Source organism: Aotus nancymaae, unplaced genomic scaffold (assembly GCF_030222135.1).
Source record: "Aotus nancymaae isolate 86718 unplaced genomic scaffold, 86718_ANA_hifiasm-v0.15.2.pri h1tg000053l, whole genome shotgun sequence".
In the NCBI taxonomy this organism is placed as follows: Eukaryota; Metazoa; Chordata; class Mammalia; order Primates; family Aotidae; genus Aotus; species Aotus nancymaae.
In genome coordinates this window covers 17,802,162-17,828,675 of record NW_026988467.1, presented here as the reverse complement: position 1 = coordinate 17,828,675, position 26,514 = coordinate 17,802,162, and the positions used below count along the sequence as shown (strand labels likewise).

The 26,514-nt window shown below is 38.0% G+C and overlaps 1 protein-coding gene across 34 annotated transcripts in view; it reads left to right on the top strand.

Annotated features, from left to right (window-relative positions):
* EIF4G3 (eukaryotic translation initiation factor 4 gamma 3) overlaps positions 1-26,514 on the top strand; it is a 377,718-nt gene that overhangs the window by 164,390 nt on the left and 186,814 nt on the right. For 13 of the 34 annotated variants that reach the window (XR_010337748.1, XM_064363412.1, XM_021668355.2 and 10 more), the window contains one exon: positions 8,922-9,017. The exons of 1 other annotated variant lie outside the window; for it this stretch is intronic. Coding sequence is in view for 31 of the 33 variants with exons in the window: in XM_064363402.1 (XP_064219472.1) it covers positions 8,922-9,017 (96 nt within the window). In the remaining 2 variants the exon portion in view is untranslated. Of the gene's footprint in view, positions 1-8,921; positions 9,018-10,390; positions 10,517-14,360; positions 14,394-26,514 lie in introns of all 34 variants that reach the window. 20 more of the 34 variants (XM_021668341.2, XM_064363403.1, XM_064363398.1 and 17 more) reach the window with 5 other exon arrangements.

Here is a 26,514-nt window from a genome sequence, read left to right as displayed (position 1 = left end):
CAGCGAGAACACAGAGGGTGAGTGATCACCACATTTTCAAATGAATTTTTACTCCCCACAGACCAGGATATTCCTGGGTGGAAAAGCGCCACAAGTCTCCAGCACAGCTGTTTCAGCTAGCGCAGTGGGTCTCCGCACAAAAAACTCACACAAATCTAGGCGCTGTTTCAACTGGCGGCTGGAATGCCTGGGAGACAGAGTCACCCATTCAACTGAAATGAAAAAAAAAGGGGAGGCTGAAACAGGGAGCCAGGTGATCTGGGTGGGCGGGTCCCAACCCCACAAAGACCAGCAATCTGAAATGCTCTGGATTGTAAGTTTCACAGCAAGTACAGCTGGACCTGGGATGGTCCAGCTTTGTGAAGGGAAGGGCGTCCGCCATTACTGAGGCAGTCTGCCATTACCGAGGCAGGCCGCCATTACCAAGGCAATTCTAACTATACTTCTATAAACAAAACCTCAGGAAGTTCACACAGCAGCTGGGCAGAGCCCACGGCAGCTCAGCAACACCTCTGCTGGCAGACTGTGACTAGGCTACCCCCTCGCTGGGCAGGGCATCTCTGAAAAAAGACAGCAGCACATCAGGAACTTATCATAAAGCCCCACCGTCACAGGACAGAGCACCTGGGAAAAAAAGGTGGTTATGAGTTCTGCAGCAGACTTAAACGTATCTGCCCAGCAGCTCTGAACAGAACAATTCAGCTCACACTCAGCACTTGAGCTCCTATAAGGGAAAGACTGTCTTCTCAAGCAGCTCCCCGACCCCCATATATCCAAAGAGACACCTCATAAAGGATAGTTCAGGCTGACATCTGGCGGTATCCTTCTGGGCCAAAGATAACATTAGAAACTGGCAGCAACCCTTACTGTTATGCAGCTGCTGCAGGTGATCCCCAGACAAGAAGGGTCTGGAGTGGACCTCCAGCAGTCCTACAGCAGAGGAACCTGACTGTTAGAAGGAAAACTAAAAAACAGAAATAACTTCATCATCAACAAAAAGGATGTCCACTCAGAGACTTCATCCAAAAGTCACAAACTACAAAGACCGCAGGCAGATAAATCCACAAAGATGGAAAGAAACCAGTGCAAAAAGGATGAAAACACCCAAAACCAGAACGCCTCTCCTCCTCCAAGGGATCACAACTCCTCACCAGCAAGGGAATAAAGCTGGATGGAGAATGACTCTGATGAATTGACAGAAACAGGCTTCAGAAAGTGGGTAATAACAAACTTCTCTGAGATAAAAGAACATGTTCTAACCCAATGCAAAGAAACTAAGAACCTTAAAAAAAGGTTTGACAAAATGCTAACAAGAATAAACAGCTGAGAGAAGAATATAAACAAATTTATGGAGATGAAAAACACAACACGAGAACTTAACAAAACATACACAAGTTTCAATAGCTGAATCAACCAAGCAGAAGAAAGGATATCAGAGATTGAAGATCAACTCAATGAAATAAAACAAGAAGGCAAGATTAGAGAAAAAAGTAAAAAGAAATGAATAAAGCCTCCAAGAAATATGGGATTATGTGAAACATCTAATCTACGTTTGATAGGTGTACCTGAATGTGATGGAGAGAATGAATCCAAGCTGGAAAACACTCTTCAGGATATTATCCAGGAGGACTTCCCCAACCTAGCAAGGCAGGCCAATATTCAAGTCCAGGAAATACAGAGAACACCACAAAGGTATTCCTCAACAAGAGAAACCCCAAGGCACATGATCGTCAGATTCACCAGGGTTGAAATGAAGGAAAAAATGCTAAGGGCAGCCAGAGAGAAAGGTCTGGTTACCCACAAAGGGAAGTCCATCAGACTCACAGCGGATCTCTTGGCAAAAACCCTACAAGCCAGAAGAGAGTGGGGATCAATATTCAACATCCTTAAAGAAAAGAACTTTCAACCTAGAATTTCATATCCAGCCAAACTAAAGTTCATAAGCAAAGGAGAAATAAAATCCTTTACGGACAATCAATTGCTGAGAGATTTCATCACCACCAGGCCTGCCTTACAAGAGCTCCTGAAAGAAGCACTGAACATAGAAAGGAACAACCAGAAGTACCAACCACTCCAAAAATGTACCAAATGGTAAAGAGCATTGACACAACAAAGAAACTACATCAACGAACAGGCAAAACAACCAGCTAGCATTAAAATGGCAGGATCATATTCACACATAACAATATTAACCTTGAATGTAAGTGGGCTAAATGCCCCAATCAAAAGACACAGACTGGCAAATTGGATAAAAATTCAAAACCAATCAGTGTGCTGTATCCAGGAAACCCATCTCACATACAAGGCTATACATAGGCTCAAAATAAAGCGATGGAGGTAGATTTACCAAGCGAATGGAGAGCAAAAGAAAGCAGGAGTTGCAATCCTAGTCTCTGATAAAATAGACTTTAAACCAACAAAGATTAACAGAGACAAGGGCATTACATAATGGTAAAAGGATTAATGCAACAAGAAGAGCTAACAATCCTAAATATATACGCACCCAATACAGGAGCACCCAGCACATAAAGCAAGTTCTTAATGACCTACAAAGAGACTTGGATTCCCACACAATAATAGTGGGAGACTTGAACACTCCACTGTCAATATTAGATAGATCAACAAGACAGAAAATTAACAAGGATATCCAGGACTTGATCTCAGAGCAGGACCAAGCAAACCTAATAGACTTTTACAGAACTTTCCATCCCAAATCCACAGAAGATACATTCTTCTCAGCACCACATCACACCTACTCTAAAATTGACCACATAATTGGAGGTAAATCACTCCTCAGCAAATGCAAAAGAGCCGAAATCATAACAGTCTCTCAGACCACAGTACAATCAAATTAGAACTTGGGATTAAGAAACTAACTCAGAACTGCACAACTTCATGGAAACTGAACAACTGGCTCCTGAATGTTGACTGGATAGACAATGAAATGAAGGCAGAGATAAATATTAGTTATTCGAAACCAACAAGAACAAAGATAACAACCTACCAGAATCTCTGGGACACATTTAAATCAGTGTCTAAAGGAAAATTTATAGCAATAAATGCCCACATGAAAAGCAGGGAAAGATCTAAAATTGACACCCTATCATCAAAATGGAAAGAGCTAGTGGAGCAAGATCAAAAAAACTCAAAAGCTAGCAGAAGTCAAGACATAACTAAGATCAGAGCAGAACTGTAGGAGATAGAGACACAAAAAACCCTTCAAAATATTAACAAATCCAGGAGCTGGTTTTTTGAAAAGATCAACAAAATAGACCACTAGCCAGATTAATAAAAAAGAAAAGAGAAGAATCAAATAGATGTAATAAAAAACAATAAAGGGGATATCACCACTGATTCCACAGAAATACAAACTACTATCAGAGATTACTACAAACAACTCTATGCACATAAACCAGGAAACCTGGAAGAAATGGATAAATTTCTGGACACTTGCACTCTCCCAAGCCTAAACCAGGAAGAAGTAGAAACCCTGAATAGACCAACAACAAAGGCTGAAGCTGAGGCAGCAATTAATAGCCTACCACCCAAAAAAAGCCCAGGTCCGGATGGGTTCACAGCCAGATTCCACCAGACGTACAAAGAGGAGCTAGTACCACTGCTTCTGAAACTTTTCCAAACAATGAATCCTTCCCAAATCATTTTATGAGACCAGCATCATCCTGATACCAAAACCCGGCAGAGACTCAACAAAAAAAGAAAACTTCAGGCCAATATCCATGATGAACATAGATGCAAACATCTTCAATAAAATACTGGCAAACCGATTGCAACAGCATATCAGAAAGCTTATCCATCATGATCAAGTAGGATTCATCCCAGGGATGCAAGGCTGGTTCAGCATACACAAGTCTATAAACGTAATCCACCACATAAGCAGAACCAAAGAGAAAAACCACATGATTATCTCTATAGATGCAGAGGCCTTCAACAAAATTCAACAGCCCTATATGCTAAAAACTCTCAATAAACTAGGTATTGATGGAACGTATCTCAAAATAATAAAAGCTATTTATGACAAACCCATAGCCAATATCATACTGAATGGGCAAAAACTGGAAGCATTCCCTTTGAAATCTGGCACTGGACAAGGATGCCCTCTCTCACCCCTCCTATTCAATATAGTATTGGAAGTTCTAGCCAGAGCAATCAGGGAAGAAAAAGAAATAAAGGGTATTCAATTAGGAAAGGAGGAAATCAAATTGTCTCTATTTGCAGATCACATGATTGTATATTTAGAAGACCCCTTCGTCTCAGCCCAAAGTGTCCTTAAACTGATAGCAACTTCAGCAAAGTCTCAGGATACAAAATCAATGTGTGGAAATCACAGCATTCCTATATACCAATAACAGACTAACAGAGAGCCAAATCAAGAGTGAACTGCCATTCACAATTGCTACAAAGAGAATAAAATACCTAGGAATACAACTAACAAAGGATATAAAGGACCTCTTCAAGGAGAACTACAAATCACTGCTCGAGGAAATAAGAGAGGACACAAACAGATGGAAAAACATTCCATGCTCATGGTTAGGAAGCATCAATATTGTGAAAATGGCCATATTGCCCAAAGTGATTTACAGATTCAGCACTATCCCCATCAAGCTACCTCTGACCCTCTTCACAGAAGTGGAAAAAACCACCTTAAACTTCATATGGAACCAAAAGAGAGCCCGCATAGCCAAGTCAATTCTAAGCAAAAACAAAGCCAGAGGCATCACACTACCTGACTTCAAACTATACTAAAAGGCTGCAGCAATCAAAACAGCATGGTACTGGTACCAAAACAGAGATACAGACCAAGGGAACAGAACAGAGGCCTTGGAGGCAATGCCACACATCTACAGCCATCTGATCTTTGACAAACCTGACAAAAACAAGCAATGGGGAAAGGATTCCCTGTTTAATAAATGGTGTTGGGAAAACTGGCTGGCCATGTGTAGAAAGCAGAAACTGGATCCCTTCCTGACACTTTTCACCAAAATTAACTCCAGATGGAATAAAGACTTAAACATAAGACCTAACACCATAAAAACCCTAGAAGAAAACGTAGGCAGAACCATTCAGGACATAGGCATAGGCAAGGACTTCATGATTAAAACACCAAAAGCATTGGCAACAAAAGCCAAAATAGACGAATGGGACCTAATTAAACTCCAGAGCTTCTGTACAACCAAAGAAACAATCATTAGAGTGAACCAGCAACCAACAGAATGAGAAAAAACTTTTGCAATCTACCCATCTGACAAAGGGCTAATATCTAGAATCTACAAAGAACTTAAACAGATTTAGAAGAAAAAAACAAACCTATCCAAAAGTGAGCAAAGGATATGAACAGACATTTTCAACAGAAGACATATATGAGGCTTATAAACATATGAAAAAATGTTCAACATCACTGGTCATTAGAGAAATGCAAATCAAAACCACATTGAGATACCATCTCACACCAGTTAGAATGCCAATCATTAAAAAATCTGGAGACACCAGATGCTAGAGAGGATGTGGAGAAATAGGAAGACTTTTATACACTGTTGGTGGGAGTGTAAATTAGTTCAACCATTTTGGAAGACAGTGTGGCACTTCTTCAAGCTATAAAAAGATACAGTCTTTGTTTTATTAGTAATCATTTTGAGAGCAATGATATAGTCTGGAAAAAGGCACATGGGAAACATTTTGACAGAGCTCCAGTAATGTGTGTGATCAGAAAGGGTGTTGTTTCTGAACAAAAGAACTTTGTCTTTGAATGCTAATTCACATATTGCATTTTCAGTTGGCTCTATGTTGCCCTATTTGGCTTGAGTGTTGTAAGTATTGTTAAAATTTTGAGTGAGGTCAAATATGGCTGTTATGTATATTTTTAGTATGTTCAATGAAATACAATGGATTCCCTTTCTTCTTCTATAGTACAACAGCTATGAGAGATCAAAGTGTTTCCCTAATTTTTTGAAGCTTAGAAAGAGGTAACATTTCTTTATGTTTTTGTAAGTGATATATTTCAATGTTGCATTTAATATCTTGACAGCTAGAAACTCCTGCTTCAAAATACCACCAAATTAAATGTGAATAGTGTCAAAATATATCCTAAGATCAAAGAGCCTCATAACTGAGAAATGACTTTCTGAACACTTGATGATTTTTCTTTAACTTAATGAAGAATGAAATTGATACTGTCTTTTAAAACTACATTCAAATTGTAGAATGAAGTTTGAAGTTGAAGAAATGCTTTTTCTGAGTGAAGCCAGAATTGATAAGAAATTCATTCCCCATGTTTTCTTAAGTTAAAATAGTCAAACTTCCAGCCTTTCATAGTTTGAATGTGATACATACACGTAAACATTGTGTCTGAAACAGTGTTGAAAATAATCCTTGATAAGAAAAGTTGAATAAGTTTTAGGTCTTGTTTGATCTATTTATTAATTATTTGATAGACATGAGATTCTTTACTGCCATGTTTTTAGGTTGGTGGCTAGATTTAATAGAACTAGCGTAGGAAAGGAAATCAATCTGATGTTGAACTTTTGTGTCCACTACAGAGATGGCTGTATAGATTACTATGTTGAAAGATTGCCAGATTGCCTCTGTGTCTAACATGAAGCCATTAATTTTGTTTCATATGACTCAGTGACATAGTACATAATTTAAAAAAAAAAGAAAATTTTGTTTTTTTTATTTGAAAGGTATGATGAATCCTGTCAAGTATTTTCTTTAAAATTGGTGATCCCAGCCAAACATTAAATGGTCAACAGATGCCAAAAATCGTATAAACTTCTTTTTAAAAGTGGCGGGGTGGGGTGGCTCACGTCTGTAATCCCAGCACTTTGGGAGGCTGAGGTGGGCAGATCACCTGAGGTTGGGAGTTTGAGACCATCCTGACCAACATGGAGAAACTCTACCTCTACTAAAAATACAAAATTAGCCAGGTGTGGTGCGGCTACTCAGGAGGCTGAACGCAGGAGGCAGAGGTTGCGGTGAGCTGAGATCGCGCCATTGTACTCCAGCCTGGGCAACACAAGAGTGAAACTCCATCTCAAAAAAATAAAGTTAAAATATAAAAAATGAAAAGCAAAATTATAATACTTTCTAGATATATTATTTACTTTGTTATCTTAGGTAAGATACTTAAATTTTTTAGTCCTTGATTTTGGGTAAATAAAGGTGATTGTGGACTATTTTACTTTATCTGATTTAATCTTCACAAACTGCCTTGTGAGGTAGGTGTGTTCCTTTTTGCATTCGTGGGAAAAAATAAATGAGTTGCCCAAACTAACACCACTATTCAGTAGCAATTGTTAGGATTTTAGTCCAAGTCTTGTGGTTACGTGTCCATTGTTTCAGTGGTGGCATTTCATTTTAAATATGTTCCAACCATTTTTTTTTAAATTCAGTAGCACACAGTATATTAGTCTATAACATTTGGCATGGATTTACGATGAAAAGATTATGTTTTTATTTTCAGAAAATATATGGTAAATTAGTGATATGTATTACATTATCACTTATTCTAAGATTTTGTATAAGGTTCTTACTGGTTGTTCATTTTTATTGGATCATGTAAAAGGATTAAGGTATGTAAGCCTTCAGAAGATTACAGCAGTACGTAACAGTTAACTGTGTGGATCACTTACTGTGGCTCTGAGATGTCTTCCACAGGGAAAGCACACCATAGCAATAGCAAGTTCTCTCATCCATGTTTGATTTTGTTTATGGTTTGGACTATTTCAGAACTAGATGAATTCACAGTAGGTCCTCTTTGCACTGATAATTTCAAATAATTGCACCTAGTCTTTTCTTCATCTTTTTGTGCTGCCATAATCGTGTATATGAATGTTCTGGGTGATGCTTTCAGGAGCATCAGCAATGCTGAATAGAAAGGTAACCACTAGATTCTTAGTAGGTCATGATTTCCTATTTCTAACCATTATGATGAGGCATGCATACATTGACAAATTTGGAATCATTGATGATTAGAGAGCAGGGAAAATTGTTGTGAACCTCATAGGCAGGTTAAACAAGTGTGGAGTGATCGGCCTCAGATAGGATGTGCAACTCAAAGATCTAGAAAAAAGTGGCAGAATAATCTGCTCTCACCTTGTCAGTTTTGTTTCATTGTACTGACAACCTTAGCTGGCATCATGTACCATGAGGAAGTAAGGTGAAACACACAGAAGGGAAAATTCTGGGATTCTTTTTCTAGCAATGTAATACTTACTTATATATAAAATGCCTTAATGCACAAAGAAAGAAAAATGATTGCACCTAGATTTTGGGTTACTGATGTCCTTTTATCAGGAGAGTTATGATAACATAAAAAGTGCTGCACTAGCTGGTAAGAAAGCTGTTGTCTGTAGTCCCAGCTACTCAAGAGGATGAGGCGAGTGGATCTCTTCAGCCCAGGAGTTCAAGACTAGCCAGGGCAAATACCAATACTCTGTCCCTTTAAAAAGTAAGATAAAAAAGTTATTTAGGCGCTTTGGGAAGCCGAGGCAGGAGGATTGCTTGAGGCCTGGAGTTTGAGCCCAGCCTGGGCAACAAAGTGAGACCCTGTCTCTAGGGGAAAAGAAAAAAATTAGTCCAGCACCATGCTGCGTGCCTGTAGTCCCAGCTACTCCAATAGCTGAGATGAGAGGATCCACTTAAACCCATGATTTTGAGGCTGCGGCAAGCCATGATTATGCCACTGCACTCCAGCCTGGGTGACAGAGCGAGACCCCAGTTCATTAATTAAAAAAAAAGGAACTGCACTGATTTTGAGTTACTAGATATTGTGATAAAGTTAAATATTTAAAAAGTAGAACTGTAAACCACATTAGTAACCACTTCTGTAAACTTTTTTTAAACATCTTGTATTGCCATGCAATGCTTTTTCAAAATATTATATTGTTCTTGCCATTCTTTGACAGACCCCTTATCCCTCTGGACAGAATGCAGGTCCAACCACGCTGGTATACCCTCAAGCCCCTCAGACAATGAATTCACAACCTCAAACCCGTTCTCCGGTAAGTAAGCAGAAGCTTGTACTAAATTATATTCTCTACCTATGTTTGTGGATGTAATGGCTTGGGTTTCGTTGGCAAATATTTTTACTGGATTTTGGAAGTTTGTTCCAAAGATGATTTATTATTACTACTGCTACTATTATTTGTTAGCTTTGCATTTTCAGACTTTACCTATAGTATTAATTAAATTCATTGAGAAAAGAAGAAGAGGAGCTTTTAACTCCCCACCCCTTTTCTGTAGCATGATTTTTGTTTAAGTCTGGTTGCATTCAAGTTTTCTTCATTTCAGCTCTTAATTTTTGTTAGTTGTACTGTTCAAAATTCAGGTAAGAGTAAAGTACAATGATTTTAGGAGTAAATTGAATTTCACTAATTAAATTCTCAAATTCCAGTGGTTTAGGGAAGCAGGACTTTTGAATCAGTGTTATTAGATCTGTTCTAACCATTTGACATTATGGATCTATGCATGACATATACCAGTGAGTGTATTCATTTCTTCAAATGGTAAATAAATTGTGATACAAATGTAAATGCTGTCATCCTCTTTGTTCATCCTTTACATGAATTGCGTAAGTACTGCCAAGACTGAGAACTTACACAAGGTTCATCCTTTGTTTCACAAAAATATACAGTGGCTTTAGCTCTGCCTTTCTTAGAACATCGTTTCCTGCCCTGCATGATTAGCTTTGGCTCAAAAGTGCTTCTATAACATCTCACATTGTGTATCTCACATCCCTCTTTGTACCTCAGCTCAGTGTATTCTTCAGAATACAAGGATTTCTTTTTGTTCCCTGCCCCTGGTTTTTTGCCTGGAGGACAGGAATACCTCATTGCATTAGCTCCTATTCATTTCATTTTATGCATGAATTTACAATTGTTTAAATATACCAAAGACTTACTCAGAGAACTAGGAGAGCATAGCGTGTACCAAAATGTAATCTCTTTCTTATCCTTTTCCTATTTTACTTTTCCCTGTCGCCCTGTTCTCCAATACCTGTTCTTTGATTCCGGTTCTCCCCAGTGGGTGGAGGAACCGTTCTAAAGAGGTGGGACTTTGGTCCTAGTTGCCTGTTGGCTTGTCTCGGTTTTTGCTGAAATGGTCAATAAGATGTTTGATACAAGTTTTGTTATGAGAGTGGTTTGGGGATGTGTACACTTGACTAGTTGGGCCTGAGATCTCACCAGATCAATTTAGATAATCCCTGGTTCTAAAAATTAAACATGGAATATTATGGTAAGCTCCTATTGCAAAGAATTCTTTGGCCCTCTTTCTCTATACCCTACCCCTCTTTTCTGATTATCAGAAAATGAATTAAATTTACATGGTTAGAACTGGCGCAGAACCTGACTGAAGAGCTGCATCTCTAAACCAGTTTTTTTGACAGCCCAGCAGAACAGTGCCAATACATTGCACAGACAACTGGAAGAGGAGGAAGGTTTTGGAACAGACTCCCGTTTACAGGTCCTTGGCTGGAAGAGGCTGGATAAAATACTGCATTGTAAGCAATATAACAAACTGTACTTCTTGCAGGCAGTGGTGCCTCTGGCATTTAATATTTTTGACCACATCCATTTATTGGCTGATGAACAGAAATGCATTGATTGCTTCCTCTGTGAAAGTCTAACCTAGCATGGCAGTTTCTGCCAGGCATAGCAGGGAAAAGAATAACAAATTGGGTGGGTGTTCTCTATTGGGAATTAGTCAGGAATAATTTGGGGGTTTAGATTTTTCTTTATTTTAAACTTGAAGTGAGATATCCCTTTCAGATAAATTTGAATTTAAAAGATAAATTTCAAAGCTGCTTTTTACTCCCTTTCAATTTTATAATTGAATATTAAGGAGGAAATTGTCTGTAGTTGTCAGCCATTTTTCTGTGGTCATAAACTCTTCTGATACTATCCTTTATACAGTTTTTGCCATCTGCTCTGCTAGTGACCATTACCCATCCCATTACTAAAAACCACACACATAACATTCCATTACATACCCTAAAACAAGTGCAAGACTAGCAGACCCCAGACTACTCTTGCTTCTTGTTTTGGGTTCGATTTTCTTTATTTCATTATGGGTTTTTTGTTTCTTTGTTTGTTTTTGTGCTGGGAGGGAGAAGTTGGGGTCTGAAATTTGGCAGGGTTGCATTTTCTGTTTACATCCCAAGTTGTCATAGTCTAGTCTCATCCATCTCATAGCTGTCCCAACTGGTGAGGAGAGGTAAGCTGTTACATTAAGGAAGGGCCTTTTCCTGTGGCTTTGTAGAGTAGCTAAAGCTTACTCCATTCTATTTCTGCATTAATAGGCCATTGGCAATTGCACAATTTAGGCTTTTCTGTTCTTCCCTGGACAGCTGCCTTTGCAATCCGACTGGCTTCAAATGGCCTCCCTCCTTCCCTCCCTCCTTCAGGTTATCTTTGTGCCTGTCTTTTTACTTGATGCTTAGTATCTTAGTTAAATTCATAATATGGAAAGAAAATCTTTTTTAAAAATAATAAAAAACACCGATAAGCTTTCTATCTGTTCCATTTTCTTGTTTCACTGGAACTTTTAAACAGTAGTAGTTTTTTTTTTTTTTAATAGCCTATCTAAAGTAGTGAAGCTATTAAATACTTAACTTGGAGAGGGAGACAGTTTGGCTTTTGTAGTAACTGTAACCATTGGTTATTTCTATATTTTGTGGTGTTAAGTGTCAAAGTTATGTCAATGTTATGTTGGCCATGCTCAGTTACCAACTGTGCACACAAGGGGTAAGTAAGTGTGTGGGTGGGTGGCATTAACATTGGATCCAAGTTCACAGAAGGCTCCTTTCCTTTCTATCTACTACAGTCCTTACCATCTTAAAGACCCTTCTTTAACAAAAAGCAAAGAAAAAAGAAAGAAAATTTTCTATTTTTAATATGAGCCAGCAGCGACTACAGTTTGTTCTGTTGCTTACAGCTACCCATAGGATTAAGACTATTGTCACTTCAAATGAAAAACTCAATAGCCAATGGTGACTAGTGCAAAATAGACTAGGGTACTTTCCTAGGGCACTTTTCTACTAACTTAGGTTGTGATTTTCTTTTTTGCTTTTGTTTCCATATATGTGTAATTTTATAAGATACTCTTCTTGTTCATAGAAAGTTCTCTTTTGACTGGGACATTCAAAATGTACAAAGTTTTAGCTTTTGTTTTAGAGCCTTGGAAATGGGACCTTGTCTGTGGAACAGTGATAAGACAGGTACTGCCATACTCAGGTTAATTTTGTAACATGTCCCTTCTCTTCCACTTCCTTCAAACGTGTCATGGAGAAACATTTCACTTCCACCCCCTACTTTCATACCACATGGGTAGTATTGCCTGTTCTTGAAACTTGATGTCCATAGTAGAAGTATTATATGTTTTTCTTCTTATGGGAAAACTGAAAATTTAAGACCTCAGTTTCTTTGAAGAGAAAGTTTTCTGTAAGAACTGTAGCTGCCAGTTATCATTCTGAAAATCTGTATTATAGTGATTAGCAAAGTATGATGCCTGACCTAATATAACCGAAGTTTGTAAGTCACTAATGCACTTTTCATTACTTGAACAAAAGTTGACATTTTAGCTTGTGAGGTGAATTCTTGACAGAGCTATTTTCAGCTGTCTCCTACATTGTGGCCATGTGTTCTACTGCAATATGTTGGGGAAAAAAATTTTTTTTTTTGTTTTTTTGAGATGATGTCTCTTTCCGTCGCCACGCTGGAGTGCAGTGGCTCAACCTCAAATCACTGCAAGCTCCACCTCCCAGGTTCAAGCAATTCTTCTGCCTCAGCCTCCCTAGTAGCTGGCACTATAGGCGCATACCACCATGCCCAGCTAATTGTTGTATTTTTAGTAGAGATGGGGTTTCACCATGTTAGCCAGGATGGTCTCGATCTCTTGACCTCGTGATCTACCTGCCTTGGCCTCCCAAAGTGCTGGGATTACAGGCATGAGCCACCGTACCTGGCCTGTTAAAATTTTAAAATATGAACTAATGATAGTTGGGGAAGTAATTCCAAATGTTTTGCAAATCACTATTGCACGTAAATGCTGAGCATGAGAGATTGTTTCTTAATCTTCAATCTAATTCATCTGTAGTTTTAAGCTAACAGGAAAAAGTCTCAATAGAGGAAATGAGACAGCCAAAAACATATATTTTAGCTCCTTAAATATATTAGATAAAAACCCTGTATATGGTTTGCATTAAACACTGCTTTCTAAATATTTTCTTTCATCATTAAAGAGAGTGGTTAACATTACGATAGTTAATGTATTAGTAGCCAGAATATGGCTGTACCTACCCCAGTATTTTTCTCTGTTCTTTTCAGTTAAAATGTATTGGAACCCAAATTTGGCCTAGTGAATTACTTGAGCTTAGAGGTTTAGCAATTAAAATTTGCATAGGTGAAAAAACTTTTTCTTTTATTCGAAGTTCGTGGAAGAGGTGGAATATATATTTGTCACCTTCAAGTACTTTATGATTTAGCTGAGGAGTTACATTTCTTTATGCTTTATTCTTAGGTAACAATAGGTACATATATACACTGCTTTGCCGTTGTCTGTAGTAATTAATAGATTTGACTGATTTACTTTTTTTTTCTTCTCAAGCCTATAAGAATACCACTTGGATTAATGATAGAGACTGATGTTCTTTACTAGCTGTTTGCCTTGACGTGCCTTGTATTAAAGTATACTAGTTAACTGCATTTAAACTTAAACATATATATGTATGTGTGTGTATATATATATGTGTGTGTATACCTATATAATCATAAAAATTTTTTTCTTTAACTCCAAGAAATAAAGGAAGATACTGAAACTTCCATTTCACGGAAAAATATCCCATTTAACTTAAGAAAATTTGCAGTTAGTCCTGTTACATTTTTTACTCCTGCTGGGCTTTATAATTATCTCCTGGCTAGGTCTTGTAATTTAGAAACTTTCTGATTTCCTCCAGCTGTATCAGTTACATACAGCGTACTTGATTTTCATGTTTGTCTTAATGTAACCACTTAGTTTTTCAAACATGGTTTTGCCTTATTTTAAGGTTGATGTTTTTTAAAAAAATATTCCTATCAGAGAATACCTTACATGCCTAACAGCTTAGCCTGTTTCTCTCCCAGCTGATAAATGACAAACCATTCTGATAGTGGTGTTAACCTGTTGAATCTTAGTACCTGTCTGTCACTGTCCTGCAGCAAAGCTTTGACTGTTTTGTGTATTGTTTTTTAATTTCCCCCTGTGGGTTTTTTTTCTTTTGGCATATTGTGTGACATTTTAGTTTTCGTTGTGGTGTTTCTGACTCTTTGTGCCTTTCCTTTTGTGTTTGTTTTCCCTCCTTTTCTCAGTTTGCAGCGGGGCCTCGACCACCCCATCATCAGGTACTGTACCCTTGCCCCTTCACTATCACCTTTACCTAATAGGTGGAGGCTTTAGTAGCTGCTGACTCTTAGAATGCTGCCATCCCATAGAACTACTCAAATTACTCACTTCAAGAGTAGGTTCTATCTGATATAATTCAGCTCTTTTTGCCCTTCATTAATCTCACTGCATTTTGTTATTAACAAATCTATTTGCCTCTGTTTATGGCACATTTAAAAAATGCTACAGCTTTCTTTCCTTGCCAAACAAAAATTGTTTTTAAATTACACAATTTTGAAAAATTTAGATATTAAGCATTTATAGACTTTGCGGATATCTGTAGTAAGTTAAATTTAAGTGAATGAAGCAGGCAGCATTCTATGGGTTTTCTGTTAACATTCTGATATAACCTGTATTGATGTGTATAAAATAGCATTAGTATTTCTAAAACCACTTAAACTCAGTTACTAACTTAAATCTAATAATAAATTTATTAAACATAATGTATATCCATTTGCTGGATAGAATTATTTTTATTCTTAGGATGCATAGAAAAGATACCTTAATTAATTTAAATAACTTTATCCTATTGATTTTTTAAATGAAATAATTGTATGAATTAAAATTTCAAAAGTATGTTTGTGAACGCTGTCATTTAGCAGGAATCTGTTAGTGGTGGCACGACAGAAAGACTTGCAGGGTTCTCTGCCCAATGCCCAGTAGCTGTTTATGGGATATTCTGAAATGTTTTCTCCTGCCGAAAGAGCTTTGGTTTAGAGTCTGTTCATATTACAAACTTTACAATGTAACCAGCTTTGTTAAGCAAGTCTTTTTCTGCATCTCAGTTTCCTCATATGTAAAATTGAGATAAATAACCTCTGCATTAGAAATAGTATAAGTATCTGATACAAAATAAGCAGTCAGTAAGTGGTAGCTGTCTTTAATATGATTGGTATGAAACATAGTATGGTTGGATAAAGTAAATGTTACCAGTATTTACCTGTGTTACCATATTTAGAATTCTTATTACTGAGTAAATGGATATTGTCTAATTGAAGGCTTCATTGTCACTCATTGTCTTGAGTGATTTAGTGCATGACTCTATTTCTTAAACTGTAGTCCTTCCAATCTGGAAGATGTAGAGGCAAAGCAAATCTGAGTTATTAAAGGTACTTTGCAGGAGGATGGTTATATGAGGTGGATGGCTTTTCTTTTGGTTTCATAATGAAATAAAACCCAGCGGTAATTTTTTTGTATTGAGAGATAATATTGTAAAGTATTAATACTTTAAGAGCTTGAACTTTGCCATCAGCTAGACCTAGGTTTGATTCTTTTATATTAACCAAATGTTCTTGGATAAATCTCTGCCTAGTTTTCTCATCTGTAGAATGGAGACAATAATACCATGTCAAGACTACTGTGAAAAGTAAATGAGATAATGAAAATAAAATGATTAGCAGGGTGTTTTGCAAATATAGGATGTATGATTAGTATTAAAAATACTATTGATAATAAAAATAGTAGTTTCTTATGTAAAAGAGTGTTTATAATTTTATTTAAAAATTTAGTCAAGGGCCATTGAGGCATGGCTTAAGTTTTAATCCACGGTCAAGGCAAATACCTCTGAAAGAGAGAGAACTTGGGGATTCTTGCTCAAGAAGCAGAGTGAGAAGAAGCTATTTATTTGAGAAATAACTACAAAGGAATTAGGGTGAAAATGTTTTCTGAACTCCTTTATGTAAGGCACCTGTTCATTTCTTTGTTTACATGCTTGTGTTTTTCAAACCTTGGTTTATTTCATAAGTAATTTCAGATAGCTTAAGGTAGACTATTAGTAGAAGGAATTAACATTACCATTGGCCATAGTTACTTTGGCAGATTGTCTATATTGTAGATTGCTGGAATGGTGAGTGAATTTTGAAACAAGAGCCATATTGCTAAATAAGCTGGGTACGGTGGCCCACGTCTGTAAGGGAGGCCGAGGTGGGTGGATCACTTGAGGTCAGGAGTTCAAGACCAACCTGTGAGCATGGTGAAACCCTGTTTCTACTAAAATACAAAAATTAGCCGGGCTTAGTGGTGCATGCCTATAATTCCAGCTACTCTGGAGGCTGAGGCAGGAAATTACTTGAACCTGGGAGGCGGAGGTTGCAGTGAGCCAAGATCACACCACTGCATCCAGCCTGGGTGACAGAGTGAGACTCCATCTCAAAAAAAAAAAAGAAAAAAATTCCTAAATTTATCCTGGGCCTTTCTTATTAAGATTAGTAACTCTTTTAAAGACTATTGATTAAAAGTTTTAAGTTCTTCATGAAAACAGCAGAAACTTTAAGGTTGTGTTTCTGCTACTTGTGTTCGATAGTAGTGGTTCTAAAATTAGGATATTGTATTTAAGCATTTATAGCCAGACTTGGGAAATTCTGTTTTCTAAGAAAACTTTTTTATGAGCTTTAAACTTATGTGGTACATTTTGTCTTTCTTTAATTCCAACAATTGGGGAAAACGTTTAGAAATCTTTGTGAGAAAAGATTGATTTCCCGCATTTTTATGAGCAGTATGACTCAGTAAAGTGTCAGCAGATCAGTCGTGTAGCTGTATGATGATACTCATGAATTTATGGCTAGTTTAGATTATTTTAAAAATAGAACTATAGGCCGGATGCAGTATTTGATGCCTGCAATCTCAGCACTTTTGGAGGCTGAGGCAGGTGGATCACTTGAGCCTAGGAGTTAGAGATCAGCCTGAGCAACATGACGAACCTTCATCTCTACAAAATAAAAATACAAAAATTAGTTGGATGTGGTGGTGCATGCCTGTAGTCCCAGCTACTCTGGGAGGCTGAGGAATCACCTGAGCCCGGGTGGTCAAGGTTGCAGTGAGCTTTGATTGTGCCACTGTTCTCTAGCCTGGATGACAGAATGAGACTCTGTCCCCAAAAAAAGTAGTATATATGTGTATTATATTTATTATTTACTTATTAGCAAGAAAAATAATTATCATCTGATAATAGTTCTTGGAGGTGAGTTCCTAAGATGCAGCATAAATCCTGAGCTGTGATTTTTAATTCAGAAAATTCAGGCAGCTGACATTTTTTCTTTGTTACTCTTTTTTTCCTAAACATTAGTTAATTTTTTTTCAGCATATCACAGAGAATTGAGTAAGGCTGTCTGCACCCTTGCCTCAGGCAGCAACAGTAACTACCTTGAATAGAGAAGGAGAAAGACATGGGGTTGAAGTGGCATAGCTGAGCGGAGCTAACTGAACCAGCATTATGTATGGTATAGGATAAATTGTTAGGAAGAGTTTGCTATTCTGTATCCACACGAGATGTGGAGCCAATTTGGTTTGTTTCACTATAGAATAGGTATTGGCATTTGGGTGGGATAACCAGTTATCAAAACTACCCTATATATTACAATTAATTTAGCGTCCTTTGGTCTCTAAATGCCAGTAGAATTCCCCCACTGACAATTAGAAAACAAAACAAAAACACTTCCATACATTTCCAAATACCCGCCATGGAAGTGGTACTGTTTTCCATTTGAGAATTGCTTACGAATCTGCATTTCACAGCATCTTCTCTTCAGATCTAAGGTCAGTAGAAGCCTAAACCCTGAAAGATTTACGGAGGAGTTGCTCATAATACAAAACAAGACATAGAGACCTGCATAATGGAATGAAAGCTATTGGAGGAAAACAAACATTGAGTGGTATACAGAAAGTATATTTTTGAAGGGAAAACATCCATGTCCTGGAATATTTTGGCTTTGACATAATTAAGATTTAAAGTTACATTGAAGGTGCAAATGGTTTTTCCATCTGTGGTGGTTTGCTTTGGCCAGTGAATAGATTTATTTGTCCTTTATTGCATGATTGCATTTTTGATCAGTGGCTACTTTTCTGATCACTTTATATCCTTTTATGCTTTGACCTCAATTTATTTTTTGAAGGAATTTGTTGTTGGATGATGTTTTTAATGATTGTTTTTTCTAAAGTCTGATAGGAAACATAAAACTTTTTGTCAATGCTTAGTAAAAATTGCAAAGTTTGTTCTATAGCTATTGCAAAAAAAAAAAAACAATTATTTAGGTAGGCTTTTTGGAATTAATTGCTTCTGAAAAGAAAATATCATCCAGTTTAGTAATCTAGAACTTGCAGTATTTTTTCTGTGTCAGATGGAGTTACCTGAATTGAAGTAAACAAAAAATAACAAGATTTTAAATGGTAAACATTTTATTTGTTCTTAGTGGAATCGGGAAACTGCTTTGGATGTATTTCTTGGAACTTCTTTTATTTTAGAAGATCTTTTAACTATGTTTGGAGGGCTAGAGCTCCAGTTAGGATTATTTCAGCCCCATCTTCTTTCTCATATTGCCATTAGCTTTTGTCTTTTGTGGGGATTCTTTGGATTAATAAAGATGAGCTATTCTTTTTGCCTTTTATGACCTGAAGAGCTTTTAGAATTACAGTTTTCTTCAAAGATAAAACAAGAAATGCCAAGTCATTTTATATGCAAAACACTCTTGGCTTTAGAAATACGTCAACTATTTTTGCTCTGATACTTGAAAATCCCAAGGTAATTAGAAACTGAAAGAACAGAAAGTACACTCAGAATTATAGCAAGCCACTCAGCATTATTTAGATTCTGACTTGTATTGTTTATTTTATGTATTTGGACATTAAAATGTGTGTAGTTGTGGTTTAAAGTTACTTATGTTCCTGTCCTTATTTTACTTTTGGGTTTCACAATAGAGATCAGGTGTTGGTTATATACTATGACTAAGTAGTCTTTTCATTATGAGAAAGACCAGGGAAATGGTATTTTAAAGTGTTCATAGGACAAAACACTGTGCAATTTTTTGATATATGATTTTAGTTCACATAGTTTTCACAAATGCTGAAAAATATGCTGTATTCAAAGCAGTGGGATTTAGCATAAACAAATAATGAAATTTATAAAACTGGCATATGCTGGCAGCAGCAACAGCAGCAGCAGCAGTAGTATGTGCCATCAAGAAATGTCTTCCTTGGTGGCAAGCATTGAAATTGTACATGTTTTCCTGTTGTGGTTTGGTTCTTTTTGTGAAAAGTAAAATTTTGAAAAGAACAGGTGATTTATGTAGATTTCTTTTTCATTATGATCCCTAAAGTTTCCTTACTGAAAGTGTATGGTGTTATATTCCTGGTCGAGATATGTTTGTATTACTATAGGTAATTTATTAGATTTGGAAAGTAAAATAAATGAAGGCTTGGGCTTGTCTCTGGGGCCAAACCTGGCACATCAGAGTTAAATGAATATGAATAGCAAGCCATCTGAAGCATCTATACAACCTTATGACCTTTTGAATTAACGACCTTACAAATTCTTTGTTTTTTGGAGCTTGATACAAGTGAATTATGGGTGGTTTTATCTGGTGTCTTGTTCACAAGGAATTGTAGAGTAGCAGCATAGATAGTGAAGAAAATACATGTTGGGAGTCAGTAAAACTGATATTCAGTTTCAGCTTCACTACAAATTGTCTTTGGGCCTCAGGTTTCTGATATTCAGAATGGGTAAAATATGCTCATAAATGATATAATATTGAGATGTTATAATAACTGCATGTATGTCCTATGGGTGTTGTGAGGATAAAGTACCTGCCTATACAGTGTCTGCAATGTAGTAAGTCCTTGGTAAGTGTCAGTTTTCTTTAGCAGTGAGACTGCCTGCCTTTCCTCTTCTCCCAAGCAATTTTTTTTTTTAGCATGAATGAAGTATTTTATAAGAATGGTCATTTCCAAGACTCTCCTTTATCATCTGACACAACACCTCTTGTTACTGACATAAGCCTCTAGGGTAGCACTGTGTAATAGAATTTCTATGATGATGAAAATGTTCTGTATTTGTACTTTTCACTGCTGCTGAGCACTTTAAATGTGGCTAATGCAGCTAAAGAACTGATTTTTTTTTTTTTTTTTGAGACAGTCTCTTTCTGTCACCTAGGCTGGAGTGCAGTGGCACAATCTCAGCTCACTGCAACCTCCACCTCCCAGGTTCAAGTGATTTTTGTGCCTCAGCCACCTGAGTAGCTGGAATTATAGGCATGCACTACCATGCTCTATTAATTTTTGTATTTTTTTGTAGAGGTCGGGATTTCACCATGTTGGCCAGGCCGATTGCAAGCCCCTGACCTCAAGCGATCCACTCACCTTGGCCTCCCAAAGTGCTGGGATTATAGGCATGAGCCACTGTGCCCAACCTGGAACTGAATTTTTAATATAAGTAGTCAAGTATGGCTAGTGGCTACTGTATTGAACAACTCATCTCTAGGGCTTACATATCCTGATTCTTAGTGAAACCTAGGTTATGTAATATTGACCCCATGCAGGAAAATATAGAAAAAATTTAGAATGGAATAATCTCTGTTATAAATTATCATGGGTTAACAGAATATCAGATTGACACCTGAGTGATATTCCATTATGTGGACTCTTTAAAGCTTGTCCTTTTATCACTTGCCAGCGAATGATAGTACTGTTCTTCAAGAGTACTTTAGACTTTTAAAAGATATTCACCAAAGCAATTCCTAATTGCAGATGTTACTTTTTAATCTTCTAGTAGGCTGAACTATATATTGCTTAAAGCTAGAGATTTCAGAAGCATATTTTGTATTGCTTTGCCAGTTAATAAATACAGGCTTACCTTGGAGATACCGCAGACTTGGTTCCAGACCACTTCAAGTCATGTGAATTTTTTGGTTTCCCAGTGTATATATGTATACATGTTATGTTTCCACTATGCTGTAGTGTTCTAATTATGCAATAGTTAGAATCATGTCTAAGAAAATCATGTACATATAGTAATTCAATCCTTTTTTATTTTTATTTTTTTGAGACTTAGTCTTGCTCTGTTACCAGGCTGGAGTGCAGTGGTGCAATCTCGGCTCACTGCAACCTCTGCATCCCGGGTTAAAGCAATTCTCCTGCCTCAGCCTCCTGAGTAGCTGGGATTACAGGCACATGCCAGTATGCTAGCTAATTTTTGTATTTTTAGTAGAGATGGGATTTCACCATGTTGGTCAGGCTGGTCTTGAACTCCTGACCTCGTAATCCGCCCGCCTTGGCCTCCCAAAGTGCTGGGATTACAGGCATAAGCCACCATGCCCGGCCAATAACTAAATACTTTCTTGCTAAAAAATGCTGATGATTATTTGAGTCTTCGGTGAGTTGTAATCTTTTTGCTGGTGAAACGTCTTGCTTCAGTGTAGATGGCTGCTGACTGATTAGGGTAGTGGTTGCTGAGGGTTGAGGTGGCTGTGGCAATTTCTTGAAATAAGACAAATAAAGTTGTCCACATTGATGGACTCTTTTTTATTCTTTTTTTTTTTTTCTGAGATGGAGTCTCGCTCTGTCACCCAGGATGGAGTGCAGTGGTGTGATCTCTGCCCACTGCAGCTTTCACCTTCCAGGTTCAGGCAATTCTCCTGCCTCAGCTTCCTGAGTATCTGGGACTATAGGCACATGCTACAACATCCAGCTAATTTTTTCTATTTTTAGTAGAGTAGGGGTTTCACCATATTGGCCAGGCTGGTCTCGAACTCCTGACCTCAAGTGACTGCATTGGCCTCCCAAAGTGCTGGGTTTATAGGCGTGAGGTACTGCACTCGGCCGATGGACTCACATTTTCATGAAAGATTTCTCTGCAGCATGTGATACTGTTTAACAGCATTTTACCCACAGTAGAACTTTTTTTTTTTTTTTTTTTATCATTGGAGTCAATCTGCTCAAACTCTGCTGCTGCTCCATCAACTAGGTTTAGGTAATATTCTAAATCGTTTGTTGTCCTTTCAACAATGTTCACAGCGTCTTTATCAGGAATAGATTCCATCTCAGGAAACCACTTTCTTTGCTTCTCCATGTGAAAACAGTCCTCATTTGTTCGAGTTTTATCATGAGATTGCAGTAGTCAGTCACATCTTCAGGCTCTACTTTTTTTTTTTTTTTTTAATATGGAATTTTGCTCTCATTGCCCAGGCTGGAGTGCAGTGGCGCAATCTGGGCTCACTGCAACCTCTGCCTCTCAGGTTCAAGCAATTCTCCTGTCTCAGCCTCCCGAGTAGCTGGGATTACAGGCATCCACCACCATGCCCAGCTAATGTTTTGTATTTTTAGTACAGATGGGGTTTCACCATGTTGGCCAGGCTGGTCTCGATCTCCTGACCTCAGGTGATCAACTTGCCTCGGCCTCCCAAAATGCTGGGATTACAGGTGTGAGCCACTCTACCAGGCCCTGGCTCTACTTCTAATTCTAGCTCTCTTGCTGTTTCTACCATATCAGCACTTATTTCTTCCATTGAAGTCCTGAACCCCTCCAAGTCATCCATGAGTATTGGAATTAACTTCTTCCAAATGCTTGTTATTGTTGATATTTTGGCCTTCTCCCATGAATCACAAAATTAACTTTTCTCCTCTCCTCTCCCATGAATCACAAAATTAACTTTTCTCCTCTCCTCTCCCCTCTTCCCTCTCCCCTCTCCCCTCTTCCCTCTCCCCCTCCCCTCTCCCCTCTCCCCTCTTCCCTCTCCCCTCTCCCCTCTCCCCTCTTCCCTCTCCCCTCTCCCCTCTTCCCTCTCCCCTCTTCCCTCTTCCCTCTTCCCTCTCCCTACTTCCCTCTTCCCTCTCCCTACTTCCCTCTCCCCTCTCCCCTCTGCCCTCTGCCCTGTGCCCTCTGCTTTCTCTGGTCTCCCATCCCCTCCCTCCCCTCCCCTCTTTTCTTCTTTCTTTCCTCTTTTTGGGGGGATAGGGTCTCACTGTGTTGCCCAGGCTGGCCTCAAACTCCTGAGCTAGAACAGTCCTCTAACCTCAGCCTCCTATGTAGCTGGGACTGCACTTGTACACCACTGCACCCAGGAATGTTCTTAATGACATCAGCAATGGTGAATCCTTTCCAGGAAGTTTTTAATATAGTTTGCTCAGAACCATCAGAGAAATCAGTATGTATGGCTGCTGTAAGCCTGACAAATTATACTTCTTAAATAATAAGACTTGAAAGTCAAAACCTGATCCATAGGATGCAGAGTAGATGTTGTGTTTGCAGGCATGAAAGCAACATTAATCTTCTTATACATTTCCCTCAGAGCTCTTGGGTGACTAGGTGTTTTCCCAGTAAGCAGTAATATTTTGAAACGAATCTAAGCTCTCTATAGTAGTGGCCTTAAAATAGCCAGTAAACCATGCTGCAGACAGATGTACTATCATTCAGGCTTTGTTGTTTTATTTATAGGGCATAGTCAGAGTAAATTTAGCATAATTCTTAAGGGCCCTAGGATTTTTCCAGATAGTATATAAGTGTTGGCTTCAAATTAAAGTCACCAGCTATATTAGCCCCTAACAGTAGAGTCAGCCTTTTGAAGCTTTGATGCCACGCATTGAGTTCTCAGTAGCTATGAAAGTACTAGCTACAGAGAAGTCAATCTATGACATCTTGTTCCAATAGATGGCTGTTTCATCTGCACTGAAAATCATGTGTTTAGTGTAGGCCCTTTCATCAGTTATCGTGGCTGGATCTTCTGGATAACTTGAAGCAGTTTCTCCGTAAGCACTTGCTGCTTCACCTTGCACTTTTATGTTATGGAGACAGCTGCTTTCATTAAACTTCATGAGCTAACCTCCGCTAGCTTCAAACTTTCCTCTGTAGCTTTCTTACCTCTCTCAGCCTTCACAGAATTGAAAAGAGAGTTAGAACCTTGCTTTGGATTACATTTTGGTTTAAGGGAATGTTGTGGTTAGTTTGATCCATCCAAACTTCTCGAACTTTCTCTAAATCAGCTGTTTTGCTTTCTTATTATTCGTGTGGTCACTGGAGTAGCACTTTAAATTTCCTCCAAGAACTTACTCTTTGCATTTACAACTTGGTTTTTGGCACAAGAGAACTAGCTTTCAGCCTGTCTCATCTTTTGACATGCCTTCCTGACTAAGCTTAGTAATTTATGGTTTTTATTTAAAGTGAGAGACGTGGCATAAGACCATATAGAGGCCACTGTTTGGTTATTAATTTTGATATAATGGCCTAACTCCAATATTATTGTATCTGCTGAATAGGAAGGTCCAAGGACATGAGAAGAATGGGGGTAGAGGGGGAAAACAGATAGTAGTGGAGCAGTCAGAAAACACGTAACTTTCTCAAGTTGGCTATCTTCTATGAGTGCACTTCTTGGTGCTCCCAGTTAAAATGATAACATCAAAGGTCAGTGATCACACATCACCGTAACAGATATAATAATAATGTAAAGTGCCGGGCGCGGTGGCTCACGCCTGTAATCCCAGCACTTTGGGAGGCCGAGGCGGATGGATCACGAAGTCAAGAGATCGAGACCATCCTGGTCAACATGGTGAAACTCCGTCTCTACTAAAAATACAAAAAAAATTAGCTGGGCATGGTGGCACGTGCCTGTAATCCCAGCTACTCAGGAGGCTGAGGCAGAAGAATTGCCTGAACCCAGGAGGCGGAGGTTGCGGTGAGCTGAGATCACGCCATTGCACTCTAGCCTGGGTAACAAGAGCGAAACTCCGTCTCAAAAAAAAAAAAATAATGTAAAAATTGAAAGGAGAATTACTAAAAAGTGACAAGCATGAAATGAGCACATGCTGTGGGAAAAATGGTACTGATAGACTTTCTCAACACAAGAACTTCACAAACTTTCAATTTGTAAAAAAAAAAAAATAAAAGCAATAATGCAAAGCAGAATGGAATGAGGTATGCTTGTACTCAGAGTGTTTACGCACATGGGAATATCTAATGTGGTGAAATAAGATTTTTCTAGTTGCTCAAAATGAAAAGATGGTTTTCAGAGAATTTCTGTTATATAATTTGTTAGAGGTGTTTTTGTCTTTTCATGCTTTTAGTGAGCAAAGTCATGAAAAACCATATTTCATAATTAACACATTCAAACATTTGTTAGATGTTTTTGATGAGGAAGCTTCGGGTAATGATATAAATTACTGCATCTTTAGAAGGATTTTCAAAGAGGAAACATTTTTTCTTCTGGCTTCTGGAGTGTTTCTGGAAAAGTAAGCAATTTATAGGTATGCTAAGTTCACCGTCTGTTTTAAAAGTATCCTATCTTGTTGGATCTGCCCAAAATACTACCTCAAATGAGTTTTCACCTTCCTCTGCCATCCTCCTCGCATATTAATAATAAACCCTTGAAAGATGAAAGACTTAAAACAGATTGAAATGAAGTTTAGGAGGTGGTTTTTATGTTGCGCATGGTTCTCTTTTCTTTGCCTAGCCCTTTTCAGCGTTTTTATCAGTTACTTGGAAAAGTGACATTTATGTCGGGTTTTCTAATAATGCTGTGGTTTGCAATTGTCATGCAGTTGATACAATCTGAAACAATGGGTTGTTTAGCCAGATAAATTTTCCGAGTTACAAAGTATAAAATCTTGTATATGAGCTTCAAAACACAATTGTAAGAGTACACACTGACGTGAAGAACATGGCTCATTTAGCCAGGTTATGTGTAAAGAGGATTTAATCACTTTAAATGAATGTAAGTCAGTACCAATCAGTAGTAAAATATGGTTGACAGAAGTGCTTCTGTGATTCTTGGTTTCATTAATGGATTCGGAGTTGGGAGGAATAAGAGAGGTATATTGCCCTTTCATTCAGCAACAAATCTTTTTTGAGTGAGTGCCACGTACATTCTGGGCAGACGCCACATCAATACTTTTGTGTTGGAACAAGATTGAGAGAAAAGATGAAGCTAGTTAGGGAATTAAAAATCTTGGTTGGAGGGACAAGATGGAGGAGAGGGTTATGATTGGCTTAAAACAAAAAATAGTGCTGTGAAAATTGGCAGTGATGTTAGTGTCCAGATAACTAAGTGGTCTGTCACTTAGGGAGAAGGATTTGACTTCTTTGTGGTTTTAGAGATAGACATGAAACAAGTGGATAGGTGATATAGGGAGAAATATTTCGGGCTAGTAGAAGGAAGGGTTTTATAGTATCTGAACTCCATTTAACTATGAAAAGGATTTGTATCTTAAGTTGCTAAAGTTTATATCCCCACTGGCATGTTGTAAAAGATATTCAGACTTTAGGTGGATGGTGAGACTAAATGGCTCCTTCCATTCAGGAGAGTTTGACTCTTAGTGATTTTT